The following is a 16230-nucleotide window of genomic DNA, read 5'->3' as shown; positions in this document are numbered from 1 at the left end:
TCAATGTGGCCAAACTTAAGATTCACTCCTGCCTCCCCCCAGAAAAAAAGCACTGTGGGCATGTATGCATATGCACTGAGATATTTGCTAGCAACAGTAATGGGCTGAGAACTAGCAATAACAGAAATTACCAGAACACATCACCTCTGTAATGCAAAGCCAATACAAAAGGGCACAATCCCTCTCCATTTGAATAAATGGGAGCTGTGTCATAATCCCTGCCAATGTAGAATTTGATGGAGGATTGTACTGCTAAACTTTAGTTATGCCCTTATCAAGTGTGTTTACAAACTCCAGTTCTCTGACTCTTCTTTGTCCTTTGAAATAAGAGTATAACAACCAACCTGTAAAAGTGAATGTATGCACTTTTTGCATCTAGTTTGTGTAATTTGCATATCTCCATACTACCATCCCACTATATAACATTTTCAAATTAGGAGAGGTCAGGTCCCTGCTCCCTAGGGGCTTACAGTATTGAAACTGACACCTGGTAGACCACAAAGGAAGGGGAGGGAGAAATAAAGGCTGGGGTAAAATTGATTTGTGTTCATTTTGTGTTGCTCACTTATATCACAGCATCCCCATTTAACCTGTCAGCACTCTAAACTAGCAAAAGGGCATTTCTGGCACATGGTGGCACACATAACATTAGGGTATGTTGGATGAATGAGTCCTTGATGCTTTGACTTGATGTCATTAAAGTTGGTGATGATATTACTGAAGCAAGTGAAGAAACAGAAGAAGCATCCAAGTTTGTTGCAGTGCTGGGATCCCTGGTCTCTATAACTCTGCTGGGATGCCCAGTCTGCCGCTTGGAGCTGGCAGCTCTTCTGGCAGAGCTCTCGTTCCTCTAATAGTTGATTGACATGAAGCTTTATTCTTTTTATTGCTATGATGCCATGTGGAGAAGATATTTACCTGCCACAAGGGAGACCTGGCACACCCAGAATAAGCTGGCAATTCTAGCGCTGCAGGAGCTGCTTTTCCAGTTTAGTGGGCAAGGATAGGGCTTCTCTTCCCTCAGGGACTTCAGCTGATACAGATAAAGATAACTGATCTGGTTTGTGTCGTTTTTTCCCCCTCTTTCTAGCCTAGTAGTTCCTCTCTTGCAAAACTTGGCTCACTTATGCTAATTACCACTTGCTTTGTTTAGGAAACCTTCATGAAATTTACGTAACACTTCCTATGAAATTAGAGCAAAAGCAGGTTACAAGACGGGTAGGTAAGATCCCAGAATGATAAGGAAGGAGGTTTTGTTTTGCCTCTCATGGCTCAGTAGAAGTTGCTGCATGCAGGATGGTAGCTGTCACCACAGGAGCTCCCAGAGCAGACGCCTTATAGGTTATCAACACCAGGCGCATTGTGTCACTGTTCACTAGATTTGCTAGGCCCAAACCACACGTGACAGTGGCAAGCCAAAAACCAGGTCTGAACTGATCAAGTCTAAAGTGGAAGGTGGGATTTAAAGTTCCCAAAAGGAACTGAGAAGAGAGCTGGGTTCAAGTGGTTGCAGCTGACATTTGGGGTTATTGGCAAGATCAACAGTGTTTACAGTTCAATGGAAAAAACAACAAAAGCACTATGATTTACAACTATAAGAAAAGTATTGCATATTACATATGTAGCTGGGCTTTACGTGTATAGCCACACAAAAACTCTCGCTCCCACACTGGACCAGGCCCCTGCAAACCCTCTCTCTCGTTGTCCCCAACCCATCATTTGCCCACACAAAAACTCTCTCTCTCAAACTCTTCCTCCTGGCACCACCCCAGTCCTCTGCTTGCATCCCATGATAATTCTTGTTCTTGGCTCTCCTCCTCCCACTGGACACACCCTTTGCCCACGAAATTTGGAGGAGGAGGAGCTTGAATACATGAAAAAAGGTGTCCTGTCTGAAATCCAAACAGGACAGGAGACACTTTTTTCCAAAAGAACGATCACATTTTTCTAGGGACGGGCAGAAACCTGAGACCAGAGACATTTCCAGTCCTAACAGAAGGTGGAGTTTATTGGAATCCAGTCAAGATCAAGCACTGAGGATCAGTTTTCAAAACTGAGTAGCAAGTGGGAGTGTAGAGCTACAACTTCACATCAACCAAGCTCAGCAGCAACTATAGGTACAAATATAGAAGGGAAGTGGGCAGTGCAATCTTAAGCATGTCTCCTCAAAAGTATTCTCCATAGAGTTCAATAGGACTTAACTTCCAGGTCCGTGTCGTCGTATAGAACTGTGGCCATAGTTACTTATTTTTTGCTCTCATGTTGAGAGCTAGCCTGGCACTCCTCCTCAGGTCCCGATTGCCTTCCAAGATTGCTTAGTAAGGCAGAGGCTGAAAAGGGTGGCGTGAGGCCAGCTAGAGCTTGTGGACGTGGCAGGGCACACCTGATAATTAGCCAGCCCTCCTAGTGACAGTCTACCATGCAGCATTCAAAGAGCCGTAATTAACAGATCTAAATAATCTTTTAATGTAAGCAACACGGCTGGCTTCCAGCTGTGAGTACGAGGATGTCTCTTGAGAAAGGGCACAACAGGGCACGGACAAAGAGGGAAAGATGCAATAAGAATAAGGATACAGTACACTGACTGTCTAGTCCAGGGGTAGTCAGCCTAAGGCCCGGGGACCGGATGCGGCCCAATCACCTTCTCAATCCGGCCCGCGGACGGTCAGCGTGTTTTTACATGAGTAGAATGTGTCCTTTTATTTAAAATGCATCTCTGGGTTATTTGTGGGGCACAGGAATTCGTTCATTATTTTTTTCAAAATATAGTCCGGCCCAGCACATGGTCTGAGGGATGGCGGACTGGCCCATGGCTGAAAAAGGTTGCTGACCCCTGGTCTAGTCCTCCCCACCCCACCCCACTATGGAACCTGTTCCAAAAACACAATCACCATTTCTGCTAAAGAAACAGCCAGGTGCAGCTTGACTTGTTTGGATGAATCATTTCAATCTGCTAGTCTTATAAGCAACTTTTCTGCAGCATGTTTCATCTCTGCTGCCAGTACACAGTGCTCCAGATTGCCGCACTTAATCTGTGGGTGGATGGGTGGCTCTTGCTCCTGGACTAAGATTGAGCTAAATAGGTGAAATATACTCAGAGTCCTGTAGTGATTTCATGCTCTTTATTGTAGCTTGTAAAACAGTGATTGAATTGCCCCCCAAACCTCAGGTTTTTATGTACATTATTTACACAATGAGTCCCATCTGATTGGCTGATTCTGCTTCGCTCCTGGAGCCTGATTGGTCTTTTCCTGCAAGCCAATCAGTTGTTGCATTCTAGGATCCTACTTACCTATTGTTCTAGGATCCAAGCTTAGTACATAATATCAGGAGTAGCCAATGTGGTGTCTTCCACATACTGCTGAACTGCAGCTCCCATCTCTCTGGATGATTAGCCATACTGGCTGGTGCTGATGCAAAGTGGAGTCCAACAAGATCCCCCCCATCCCCCCCTATGTTTTTAGTCATTCCTCCCTATCATCAACATAAATGCATGGATTTCAGGATGAGGGAGTTAGTTACTCACGCCACACTTTTAAAATCAGTATTTTCCACGGGGCAGTTATTTTTATGTTTGTCTTTAACCTGAATTTCATTAGAGGTTGCATATTTAATTTCCTTCTACCCAAGCTGGTCTCCTCTGAGTCTGAGTCTTTACAGAAAATGGATCTTGTAGGTTAATTAAATATTAAAGGGCTTCAGCTAATAACGATGCTGGCGCAGCAGGGCAGGGCTGAGCTGCTGGAAATGAAAAGGAGGCTCGGATTCAGGGACCCACAACCACCGGTTTCTCTGAAATGCTCTTTTGCTGAGAGTGCCTGGCTGAAAATAAGAAAAAGACCTATCTATGTACACGTGGGAGAAAGCGGAAAGCATTGGGAAGGAGCCTGGCATAGCAGGTGTTATTTAGGCATGGCAGAATGACTAAGAGGATGCTTTAATACAGCTACAATACAAGCAAAGGAAAGGAAGTTACAGAGGTGGGGAAACAACGCTCTCTCTAGAATATTCCATGGTGACTAATGCAAGAGAATTTTCTGAGCGGAGAGGACTGAAGCAGAATCAGAGGCAGCAAGGTCTGCAGACATTTGCTGCACAACCCTCAAAGCAAGCCTTTGGGCATCTCCCTCATTTGGAAGAGTAGATGGCACCTTTTCAAATTACCGTATTTTTTGCACCATAACACTCACTTTTTTCCTCCTAAAATGTAAGGGGAAATATCTGTGCGTGTTATGGAGGGAATGCCTACGGGTGGCATGCCTACGGATTTTCCTCCTCTAAAAACTATGTGCGTGTTATGGTCGGGTGCGTGTTATAGAGCGAAAAATACGGTACTTTTTCAAACTGGAGGTAATTGTTTGAAGACTGCAACTTTAAGAGCACTAAAGCAGAAGCTGGCAACTGAAGGCCTGCAGGCCATATTCAGCCCACCTGGCTTTCCCTCCTACGCAAGTTTTTCCACTTCTTCACCTCCTGGAATGATTGGTTCACAAGTGAGCTGGCACACAGCAGCCTTGTGAGCTTCCACGCTGCCTTTACAAAGCATGCACAGGTAATAATGGATAACTAACCTAAAAACAAGCACCATCCAGCATATCAGGGTAAGGTTTTCAGGGTTGATTCTGAGGAATGTCAATTATTGCTTTTTGGAACAGCTACTTCTGCAGTACATAAAAACACAGATTATTTATAAACTAGGCTTGAGTCACACAAAGGAATTGGTTTAACAATGCAGCTTTGCATGATCTGCTATCAGTCTGATCTTCAGACTGTCAGCAAACACCTCCTTCTTGCCCAAATTAGCATGTTACGGCAGAGCCCTTTGAGGTTTGAGGTGCAAGTAGCTCCGATCCACAGCTTAATTACGTTTCTTGTGTCCTGGAAGAAGAAGAAGAAAGAACCACACCAGAGAAAAACACTCTTGACTGTGTAGACTGTGCCATATTTCAGAGATGGAACATATTAGTCCAATGGGCTCCACTGAGCAAAGGAAGGAAATTAAGGCTGTGGGATAGTCTGAGGCCACCGACGCCAATTTCTCGAGGCCTTTCAAGCCAGGCCTAGCTTTGGAGAATTAAAAATGCTGGTTCGCGGCAATGCAGAAGGAAATGACTCTTACTATTAGGACTGCAGGTGCATCCTTGGCATGGACAAATGGTTGGGTGTGAATTAGGCAAAAGCCTCCAGTTTGCTCCGCTTTCACATTTGTTTCTCCTTGTTTGCTATTCATTGTTAATCTAGGGCATGCTTTTTTCCCTGCACAGAAAAGGAAACAAAAAAAATAGACCACACACGCGCGCAGCTGAGCTTAGGCAACAGGATTTGCCAAACAAACACCAAAACAGGACAGGGCAAGGCCCAGCTATTTATCATTAGCTGCTGCCTCATTTTCAATGCCTGGAAAAAATGTTATACCCTTGAGCCAAAAGGCATCTTCTTAAGATATTTGTGTGATGTGCAACAAATGAGCAACCATCGGTAGCGCTTTTGGGCAGCACAGTCTACCAGTGTGTCACCCTGCACGCGCCCCTCTGAAAATGAGTGGGTGCTGCTCCAGAGTGCTACCCCATGTACAGTTGATGCTCCTGCCAAGATGGTAAACGGTCTGGAAACCAAGCCTTATGAGCAACAGTTGAAGGAGTTGGGTATGTTCAGCCTGGTAAAGAGGAGCCTGAGAGGAGATATGGTAGCCATCTTCAAACATCTAAAGAGCTGTCACAAGGAGGATGGTGCAAGGTTGTTTTCTCCTGCTCTGGAGGGTAGTACTCGAACCAATGGATTCAAGTTACAAGAAAGGAGATTCTGACTCAACATCAGGAAGAGCTTTCTGACAGTAAGAGCTGTTCAACAGTGGAACAAACTCCCATGAGACATGAGAGGTGGTGGAACTTCATTGGAGCTTTTTAAGGAGAGGTTGGGTGGTTGTTTGCCATGGATGCTTTAATCTGCATTGCAGGGGGTTGGCCATGATGCCCTTTGGGGTCCCTTCCAATTCTATGATTCCTTTTGTATTGGATCAAGACATCTTCCTCCAAGGAAGGGCTTCTGTTTCAGGGATATCGCGTTTCTCAAGCCCTTGAAAGGTTTCCCCAGAAAATGTGATTCTTTTCCTAACTAGATCATTGTGATCTGGAGTGGTATTAGTAATGTGGTGGCATGAGAGTTGCATGCACCAATAGATGGTGCCTGTAATACCATGAATGCTGAGTGGTATGGCTCGTGCCACAACACCTGTCCTGTATTGTGACCTTAACAATGGTGAGGTCTTCCAGGTGAGGACCCACATAACTCATCTCAAGGCAAAGCAAAATGCAGAGAAACTCCTTGACAGTTTAGCGCTCTTTTCCAGCTCTGAATTAATATCCCTGCTTTACCTGAGAATTCAGTTGCAAGGTGAGCATGGGAAGGGGCTATTTGACTGGACCTGTATTCTATGGTTTAACCTGAAACTTATTGAAACAAAAGTATATCATACACCAAAATGCTAAAGAGGGTGAATTCTGTGACACACAGAAAGTCTCCCAGAATTACAAAAAACGCACCCTCACACACCCTTTTATTATTATTATTCACTCTTTTCTGTATGCTCTTAAACTTTTCCATGGAAATTGCTGCTAAATTTGGCTAGGTTGTGCCCATGTTAAATACTTTTTAAAAGTATTGCATGTACGTTGCATGCTCTTTCAGATGGCACTGGGCTCAATTTTTTCCATCTTAGCTACTTCAAGAAATATTGAGCTGCACACAGCACAGAGTAAAACACACACACAACACCTCAAAGGAGATGATTTGAGGCGACTTTTTGTATGTGACTAAGCTCATCTTCTTGAGCATTTTGGTGTATGATAGTGTATCTGTTGCAATAAGCTTGAAGTTCATGTTCTAGACATTGCCTTCAGACCATATTTTCTGCTCCTAAGTGCATCTTCTCTTGCTCACTCCTCCCACCCTAGGCGTTATGCTCATGGAAGGCAAAGCCCATACTTGTATTTGTTTTATTCACACATTACCCTTTCTCTCATTAGATCTCAGCGATCAACTCCTGGAAGTTGTGGGCCTTGAAGGGGCGATGGAGATGGGGCAGATCTATACTGGACTGAAAAGTGCTGGCAAGAGGCTAGCTCAGTGTTCCTCCGTTACCATCAGGTACCAATCACCCCAGGCTCTTGGTCCCTGCATCTTGCTTTTGCTCAAGTCTGCTGAGAGCTCCGGATGGCATTCAAAGCATGAAATCACAGTACAGGCAGGAAAGCATCACGTGGGGAGTGGGGGAGAGCAGAGACTGACATCTGTTTTTTGTTGTTGACTCAAATTGATGTCTTGTTGGGCCTATGCCACACATAACATTGTAGAGCTCAGGCAGCTATGGCACCCATAAAATGCAGCACTCTGTACTATAGAAGGATGGATTCAGGTTGTGTTGGAAGGGCCAAGAAGTATTTCCACCTCCTAATTAGTCCTGGGTAGGGAGATTGCTAGGCAAGGGAAGCAGCAGACTGGCTGTAGAGGTGGTAGGCAGCCATGCCTACTGGACAGTCCAAGGCGATCAACACACCACTGGTCACTGCAGCGCCAAATGCTCCTCCTGACGGCAACTGGGACTATATCCTGCTTGTGAGTAAGGGCTACTGAATGAGTGCCTATTCGTACATATGGGAAACAGGAAAGACGTGTGGAATAGATAGTCTAAGAGGTACGGAGCTGAGAGGACCTCCAGGCCCAGGGGAGCATAGTTGGGTTGAGTGACAATCTCCTTCCAGGACCTTTGACAACTGGTTGAAGCAAGCAGGAAGGAGAATGTTAAGGGTTCCTTTGGGCAGGTTGTAAGAGGCTTCAAGCTGGTCTGTGAGAGACTTAAGCGAAGAAGAAGGTACCTTGCACTCCTCTCCCTTGACCTCTGTTGCAGGTCCTTGTCGCAATCCTCTCTGTTATTTTTAATACTAAGTTCCAATTTTCTAGTGGTGCATTTGAAAACGAGATGGCAAAAAGTCCTAAATGGGCAGAAATATAAAGGTGTATTTGAGATTAGAGCAAAAGTCCATTGCACACAAGGAGTGTTCTAGGAAGACAGGTAGCAGGTTCACATATAAGGTGAATGACATTTAAGAGGTGGATCTGAAATACAGAAATTGACTGTGGTCTTCCTTGCACTCCTCAACAGATTGCTGAGCCATCTCCATTGTGAGTAATAGAATGTAGGGCTAGACCACCTTGTTTTTCTCCCTCTTTGCCAAAAATGTTTGTTATTATCAGCTTGCAACAAGATACAGTTTCTGCCCGGCTTATCCACTTCAGTCTTGTTAACTTTTTCACACTGCCTTGTTTGTGGCTTCCAGGACAACCAAGCTTTTGCCCATGCAAGTGGATGGAGAGCCCTGGATGCAGCCACCTTGCACAGTGAGTAGTTGCATGTCATGAAAGGGATCTGGGATATGCAAGTGTAGCTCATCTATCAGTGCTAGAAGCTATGGAAGATTGATCTCTAGAGCAGGAGTGACCAATGTTATGTCCTGCAGATGTTGTTGGATTACAGCTTCCATCATCCCTGGCCATTGGTCATGCTGGCTGGGGCTGATGAGAACATCTTGAGAATACCATGTTGGCTGTCCCTCTTCTGGAGAATGAACTGCAGGTGAGACCCAGATCTCAGTTGTGGATCCTGGACAGGGGCTACGTTTCAAAATCAGCTTTTATTTCACATGGAAACAATGAAGCAAAATAACTATAATATCCTAGCAAATAGCCCTCTACAATTTTAGAAGGAGGAAGCATGATTTTCCTGTCTCCTTTGATGTCATATTCTCAAACCCTTTCTCAGCAATGACAGTCATATTTGTATTCCTAATGGAAAATCAAAGGGGAAAGAGGTAGAGACCTATGGTGGTTGTACACTGCTACAACATTATGGACATTGCTGTATCTTCTGTGTCTCCACACCATTGTACATCATCTGACGATCAAAGGAGGATGTGTTAGACATGTAAAAAAGACAGATTGTCCTCTGTTATTTGTGAATGAGTAGAACAGAATGTTGCAATGAACAATTTCAGCTGAAAATAAAGGATCTTAAGATTCATGTGTACATACAAATGTCACCAGTGGTCAGGAAATAACATTAGGAACATTTTTCTCATTGGTCATTGAAAACCTTGTATAGTGCTTTTTCTGTTTCCTAGGTTTCCCTATGGGAGTTGAAACCCTTTGAAAGAGAAGCATTGGTTGTAACTGTATACTGGTGGTGGTATAAAAATCTTCCCAAAAACTGAGCACCTGGAGGCATCTAGGGATCCAGTTCCTTTTTCTGTGTGATGCTGAATACCAGCCCCCATCCTTCATATTGCATTGAGGCCTTATCCTTGTGGCAGATGACTTGTCAGACAGGAAATGCTTTAGGTGGCTTCCTGGGAGCCTGCCTGCCACCCCTGAACCATCTCAGGGGGTTGTCCTGATCCTCTGCTGCCTCCACACCCACCCAGAGGTCTTAAGGTCGTATCACAGTGCTGCCTCCAGTTTGATTGGTATTCCGATAAGCAGCCTTGCTCATGTTGCATAAGGAACTGGGCAGACTTGTCCTTCCTTTCCCTGCTTCCTGATGCAACAGGTGTGGGGGTGGAACTTGTGAGCAGCGCCTCTCTTGACGGGGGCTTGATCGGGTCACAGGAGGGCACTCTGGGACCTCATACATTTAAAGCAGTCTTATACAACAACATCTGGATGGCCATGGGCTCCTCATCCCTGCTTCCATCCGTGAAAGCAAAAGCACTGTTGCAGTTTAAAAGGGCTGCTGGATAAAATCAGACACAGGTTCAAGTGCAGGTGTGGCCTACTGGAACTGCCCAGTTTTCAATGGGGTACTGTCCCTGCTCCCCACACACCCACATACAATCCACAGCAAGGTGCCCACTGGGTCACTTATCTAAGGCATCTTCACTTGGTTGCAGGTGGTCAAAAGCCAGGTGCAAAATACACCTGGCTAATTTCGAACACTGCTTATACCACTTAAAAAGTCCTGGCTTCCCCTCAAAGAATCCTGGGAACTGAAATTCATTAAGGATGCTTCAGAGACCCCTATTCCTCTCGCAGAGCTACAAGTCCAAAAGTTCCTTGGGATGAGGGATTGATTGATAAACCACTCCAAGAACTATGGGTCTCTGATGGGAATAACAACTCCCAGTGCCCTTAACAAACTACAGCTGCCAGGATTCTTGGGATGGGGGAACCATGACCCTTAAGGTGATATAGGTATAGGGCAGAAGGTCTTAGAGTCAACCCCTGGCATCTCCAGCCAGAACTAGGAAAGGCCGCTGCCTGAAATTCCAGGGAGCTGCTGGCAGTCAGTGTGAACAGTACTAAGCCAGGTGGACCTGCATTGCTGGGATTGGACTACAAGACCTTTGGGGTCCCTTCCAGCTCTACAATTCAATGATTCTATGGCCAGTGGGTCAGATTTGGCATAAGGCAGCTTCCTATGTTCCTTGAGCTCTTGGCATAATGGCTGTTCAGAAACAGCAATACTCTAATCCCGATGCTATTTCTTTCCGTTCAGATTAAAATCACCCACAAAAGCCAAGTGCCGATGTTACTGGGACCTCCCCAAAAGAGCAGCTTCTTCTTCCTGAGGAGGAGGAACCGAACTCGAGACTAATCTGCAACCAAGCAAAAGAACAATCTTCTGAAGCAGCAGTTCTCCATTCCAGTGGCAGTCGACCGCACAGCGGGAAAGCCTATGGAAAGAAACCTTCATCTCTTCAGATCTCCTGGCTTCTGAATCTGCTTCGGAAACATCAGTCTGGAGGCAGCATTATGAACTCTTAGTGGAAAATAACAGGGTTGGCATTCGGCAGCCGAACTGAAATAGCGGTGTGGGTTTGTATATACATGCACACATAGCCACATTCTCTAAATATCACTGGCAGGGATAACACTAACATTGATGGTTCAGGGGGATTTTTCTCCTCTGCAGCGCCACAGTCTAAGGAGGAGAAACTCTCAAAACTGCTCTGGTTGGACTGTGGCGAGAGTTGAGACTGTTCTGAGGAGAGCTGTTCTAGGCGGCCATGAATTGCACAGCCCTGTCTGAAAGCAAACAAACAGACATGGAAAATGGCATGTCTGACGTAGCCCTGCAGATGGGATGTGGGATCTTTTCCATTTATTCGGACTCTTTAGAACCCCAGAAGCTGCTGTTAAAACACCAAACTTGGCAAAGAAACCGAGCTTCACTTATTTATTTATTTTAAAGTATGTCAGAAGACTTTTGGCATCTCGCTGTGCTGCCCTCTTGGGTCACCAAATCCTACACATGATAAGAAATGTTCTTTATTTATTTTTTCCTTAGCTTGGGGGGGGACGACACTGGGGAAGGTAAGAAGGGAAAGGAGGAGGGCACATTATTATCCACCACCCCCAAACTCTTACAACAGCAGTGTCTTTTGCTAGCTTGGTTCTAATTTTATTTTATTTTTTTAAGCAGAAGCTGGTTAGGCGTTCCATTTCAGAGGCTTATGAATGCAGAAAGCAGAGATTGCCAAGTGAGGAAACCAGAAAGAGTGAAGTTGACAATAAAAAAGGCAGGAGCCTTTTTTGGCAGTAAAAAGCAAACTCAGGGTACTTTAAATGTATGAATAACAAGTCAGTTTGGTCTATGATGACGATGACAACCTCACCAACTTGGGGATCCTTTCAGCTTAGATGTAGGCCACGCTTCTCTCTGTTAATATTTTTGCATTCTCCTTTCAGTTCTGGACGCTTTTCTTTTCTTCAGTCTGACCACATCTGACACATGTGAACATGTTTTTAAGTTTTCTCTGGCAGCACTGATTGAGAGCTCTGCCAGAACTCACTCTCATCATGGGACTGACTTTAGTCCAGTGGCAAAAATTGCAAATCAAGTGCTGGATGTGTTACAACGGCCTAAGCATGCGGCAAGGATTGAACCCCAATACCAAGAGCTAACTCCATGGCTGGCATTTGAATGTCATTAAAGGCCAGCTTGGTCCCATGATGAAATGTAAGCATACACAGAGGTCATCCTAAAGAGCTAATATTTCCCCCCCACACACCATGTATTTGTTCCTGTAACAGAGCAGCACAGAAGAGAACTCTGAAAAACTCACAAAGAGGAGAGATTAAAATGGCTCTATGTTTGAATATGAATTGAATACCCAGGTTAGCTGCTATTCTTCCATGCTCTAACTCTTTTAACTGCATAGACTGTGAGTCAGATTTTGAGTTGTCCAAAAGCAAAACTTGGCAGTCAAGCCACATTGGGTTTGGATCCACCAGTAGCCCACATGCCACCTTGGTGCAATTCCTATTTTTTCTTCAAGAGAGGAATCCACAAACAGCTTGAATAGCCTGTAACATAACTCCTCTTCAAAGCAGACCAGTCATTGGCAAATGGGCCTATGAAAGATTGTTTTTATTACATCATCAAAGGAAAAGAGTCTGAGCCAGACGATGTTCTTAATGTAACCTTCTTCTGTGTGAGATAGCCTTGCAGGATTTTGTTTGGGTGGCTCTTTGCCCTGGTTTGAAGCCGCTCAGGGTCAGCAAGCATGCCTCATTCACATTTAACCGCAGAAGAATAAGGAAGTGTTAACTGACTCTCCTTGTTGGCTGACAGAACCACGTGGAAGGCTCGCCTCTACATATCTGAAAGAAAGGAATGCAATCTTTGATTTATTCTTTGAAAGTGGAAAAAGCTGGTGGCACAATTCCAACTATTATGCCTATTTATTTTACTTCTTAAATAATGAGGAAGGGTGTTCTCAGCTAATGTAATTCTTTCTAGATGAAGTCACTTGGCTTCACCTAGAACAAACCCTGCCTAACACTCTCAATAAGCTAGGAAATCTGGTGGAGACCTTGACAACATGACTGTATTTTCATAGATAACTGTGTTGCCGTCACGAACCCCACAGTGTTACATTTGGGACCCATTCAGATGATAGCATTTATCTGAGCAAGAAGCAAAAGGCAGAACAAACTGTGGTGGCTGTGCAGATTTGTTCTTACAGCTGGAAATTGAGGAATCTCCCCAAAGAGGGATATTTTGGCTTTGTGGTCTCAGGAATGATTAAGCCCTATTTACTGCGTTACCTCTTTAGGGCTGCATGACAGCTGCTTCCACAGAGGGACCATTTACACTCAACAAGTCTCCATGCGCTGCTTATTTCTGTGAGGCAGAAGATACCCCATTGGCTGCCAGCTACATTATCCTACCTGCTTCCCTTTCTCCCTTCCCAAAGCTCCATTTCCTTCATGCTCAACTCACCTGTCTCTGAACGTTTTTGCATCACAATATCATTGTCTCTTTTCTTTTCTGCATTCTGCTTTTCAGGGTTTTTGGTTCAATGCTGCAAATATAGCTTGTTCTCTCTTTTCTCAAATATAATTATCTTCTGCCATTGAATTGATATTTGGCCTGGTTTGATTTGGGTTTAATTGACTGTACAGCAAAGAACAAAGGAAAATAATTTACCCAGAAGCCAGCAACTAGAAGCTCAGGATTCTTGAGTTGCCAAGGAGAAAAACAACACAGCACAAATTCTGTCCCCCTTGGGGATTTCCATGCAGTTGCAACCAGATCTTAGCCCACTTTATCAATCTGGTGCAAAAGTAAAGGAGAGGCAAGTGTTAAGCACTAGGCATTTCTGTCTCCCCCAATCTGGTACCTTCCAGATACTCTGGACTGTAACTGGCCATTGTCCTGACCGTCATCCCTGACCATTGTCCATGCTAAGCTATAGTCCAAAATACATGGAGAGCACCAACTTGGGGAAGGCTGAAGTAGATTCTTAACAATAAAGGTCGTAAGATACTAACCGAGAAAACTAAAGGCAATGGGCCAGGATTCAGTACATTGAAAATATTAGTTTCTCCCTCTCTGAAATGTGAGGACATGCCTATGCCACAAATTTAAGCTGGGTTGCTGATGAGTCCCTTCCTCAGGGAACTATCATTCTATGAAGAGGACCAGTAGCAGAATTCTCAGGCCCCTAACAAAAACTATAATTCTTATCATTTGTTGGGGGAAGTCATAACAATTAAACTGGCATAAAGCACAACTATGAAACTGTTGTTTGTAGACATGCTGTGGGTGATTTGATTCAGGACTAGCAGGCTGGCTTACTGAGGAACTCAGTATCTTGTTTCTTATAGGACTGTTCAACTGATAAAATTGCACTGGTTTAATTATAACTAAATCCACCTTCTGACAAGGATTACTGGTATCTGGATTTGAAATAATTCTGGAAAACCGTCAGTGGCTCAATTGTTAAAATGGAGCAGGAAAACAATCACAGAAGGAAGGAGTCTATATAAACAGTAAATAAATGTTCAAAAAAAATCTTTAACCAGACAGGCAGTGTAGAAGTAGCTGAGATTTGTGAAGAATAGAAATCAAGAGCTCAGAATGAGTTATGGGCAACCAAAGGCACATTAAAAACGAACAAATTCTCATAAAGAAAGCAGCTGGGCTAAATTCATATCTTAAAATCAGATATTAACAAAGGTTGGTGGAGATTAGGTAAGAATAGGAAATAGATTCTCTTCCAGACTAGCAAAATGAGATTCTGAGGCTCCTGGAGAAAATGACAATTGAATGGTTCAGGGGACAAGAATACCTAATTGTATTTGCCAGATTCCATGCCTAAGTACTCACTAACACTTATCAGTTGGTCAGCTTTAAACAACTGACTTATTGCCACAATTTTTAGGGGCCAAATAGTGCTTTGCTGTCTGGTGTGACTGAGGCTTTGCTACGTTTCTGAAATGTCAAAGCATCACAGAGATGCTTGGTGATTAAGAAGGAAGTAGGAAGGTGCTGTACTTTCAGGGGGGGAATAGCAAAGTTAGCTCCAATGGCATGGGAAGACAGCAACCTTGCTGAAGCTAATACATCTAATTTTAGATGCCTTTTGAAAATATAACAATGAGCTGGGTTGCATGTAATGTAACCCTAAGTCAAACCATGGCTTAGCTTGAACACAGAAGCATGAGGGCTCCTGGTGAGGAGATCACAGCAGCTCCACTCATGATCCTCCTGCTGCTGAGCTAAGCCATAGTTTGGCTGAGAGTGTCCTTTGAACCCCAGGCTCATGGCTTGTCTCCTCCAGACAAACCACAAACTGTAAACACAAGAACAACATTCAGTTGCCCCTCATGTTTAGTCTGGAGTGACACCAACTACAAACCTGGGATTGGATGAAACTAAGCCAAACCATAGCTAAGCTCATGGCAGTACAGGAGGAGGAGTTACAAAGGCGCCACCATCTCCTCTCCGGGAACTTGCACATTCACACTAAGCCACTGTTGACAGTTCACTTAATATTAATCAGGGCAGCCAAAAGCAAAGTAGCATTTTTAGTGTTTCCCATTCAGTAACAAAAATAATAATAACATAATCTAAAAACCACAGTATACCAGCCAGGCTAGACATCACCTCTTATTTTATACCCTAATACAAATAAATTTAAAAAGGATATCCTGGATATCACAGGAAACATTCTGGAGAACAGCCAACAAGAGGCATGAAATGACATGCTGCCTGATGTTTACTTGGAAGTTAAGTCCTACTGGAATCAATGAGACTTACTCCCTCCTAAACATACACAGGATGCAGATGACAACCCAATCCTAAATCTGGTGCACTTAATGTGAAAATGAACATTTATGATCAGGCTGCTCTGGGTCAGTAGGCAAGCCAAGAAAAAGATTTAGATGGCTAAAAAATAATAATATTGTCCAATTCCTATAGGGTTAGAGAAAGGTTGCTGAGATGGCTTATAAAAAAAAGGGTTAAGAAACAATGCATTGTTTGCCCTCCAAAAATCCACCCTCCCATACAGGGAGAGAAAAATAGCCAGAGGGCAGACATTGAATGAAGGAGAGATACTTAAACAGCAGAAGTGGTTGTAGAGCATCACAGCAGCTTTAAAACCCAGATGATCTGGCCACACTCAAGAATCCCATAATTTAAAATAATCCTTGCCTTCCACCCAGTGCCAAGTATAACTTGGCAAATTGAAGGCTTTAACATGCTCTTTTATTAGTACACAGCTCTAGAGGCATCTCAACAGTAAGCAGTAAGCTACAGACATTTGCACAAATGAACAAAACATGAACTGGCAAAACCTTGCAGCAGTATGTTTAAGTAGGGTAGCAGCTAGGCTTTGGTAATCAGAACAATCTGGGATAGTGCTGTTTTCTGTCATCCCCCCCCCCCAA

General features: G+C 44.0%; 1 protein-coding gene across 6 annotated transcripts in view; it reads left to right on the top strand.

Moving 5' to 3' along the window:
* DGKG (diacylglycerol kinase gamma) overlaps positions 1-16230 on the top strand; it is a 165760-nt gene extending 149530 nt beyond the window's left edge. For all 6 annotated transcript variants that reach the window (XM_053389812.1, XM_053389815.1, XM_053389814.1 and 3 more), the window contains 3 exons: positions 7026-7146; positions 8337-8397; positions 10547-16230. In XM_053389812.1, the coding sequence (XP_053245787.1) occupies positions 7026-7146; positions 8337-8397; positions 10547-10645 (281 nt within the window). In that variant the 3' untranslated portion in view covers positions 10646-16230. The remainder of the gene's footprint in view (positions 1-7025; positions 7147-8336; positions 8398-10546) is intronic.

The sequence above is a fragment of the Podarcis raffonei genome, chromosome 5 (assembly GCF_027172205.1).
Source record: "Podarcis raffonei isolate rPodRaf1 chromosome 5, rPodRaf1.pri, whole genome shotgun sequence".
Classification (NCBI taxonomy): Eukaryota; Metazoa; Chordata; class Lepidosauria; order Squamata; family Lacertidae; genus Podarcis; species Podarcis raffonei.
The sequence above is the reverse complement of the archived record's forward strand: the minus strand, read 5'-3'. Positions and strand labels throughout refer to the sequence as shown.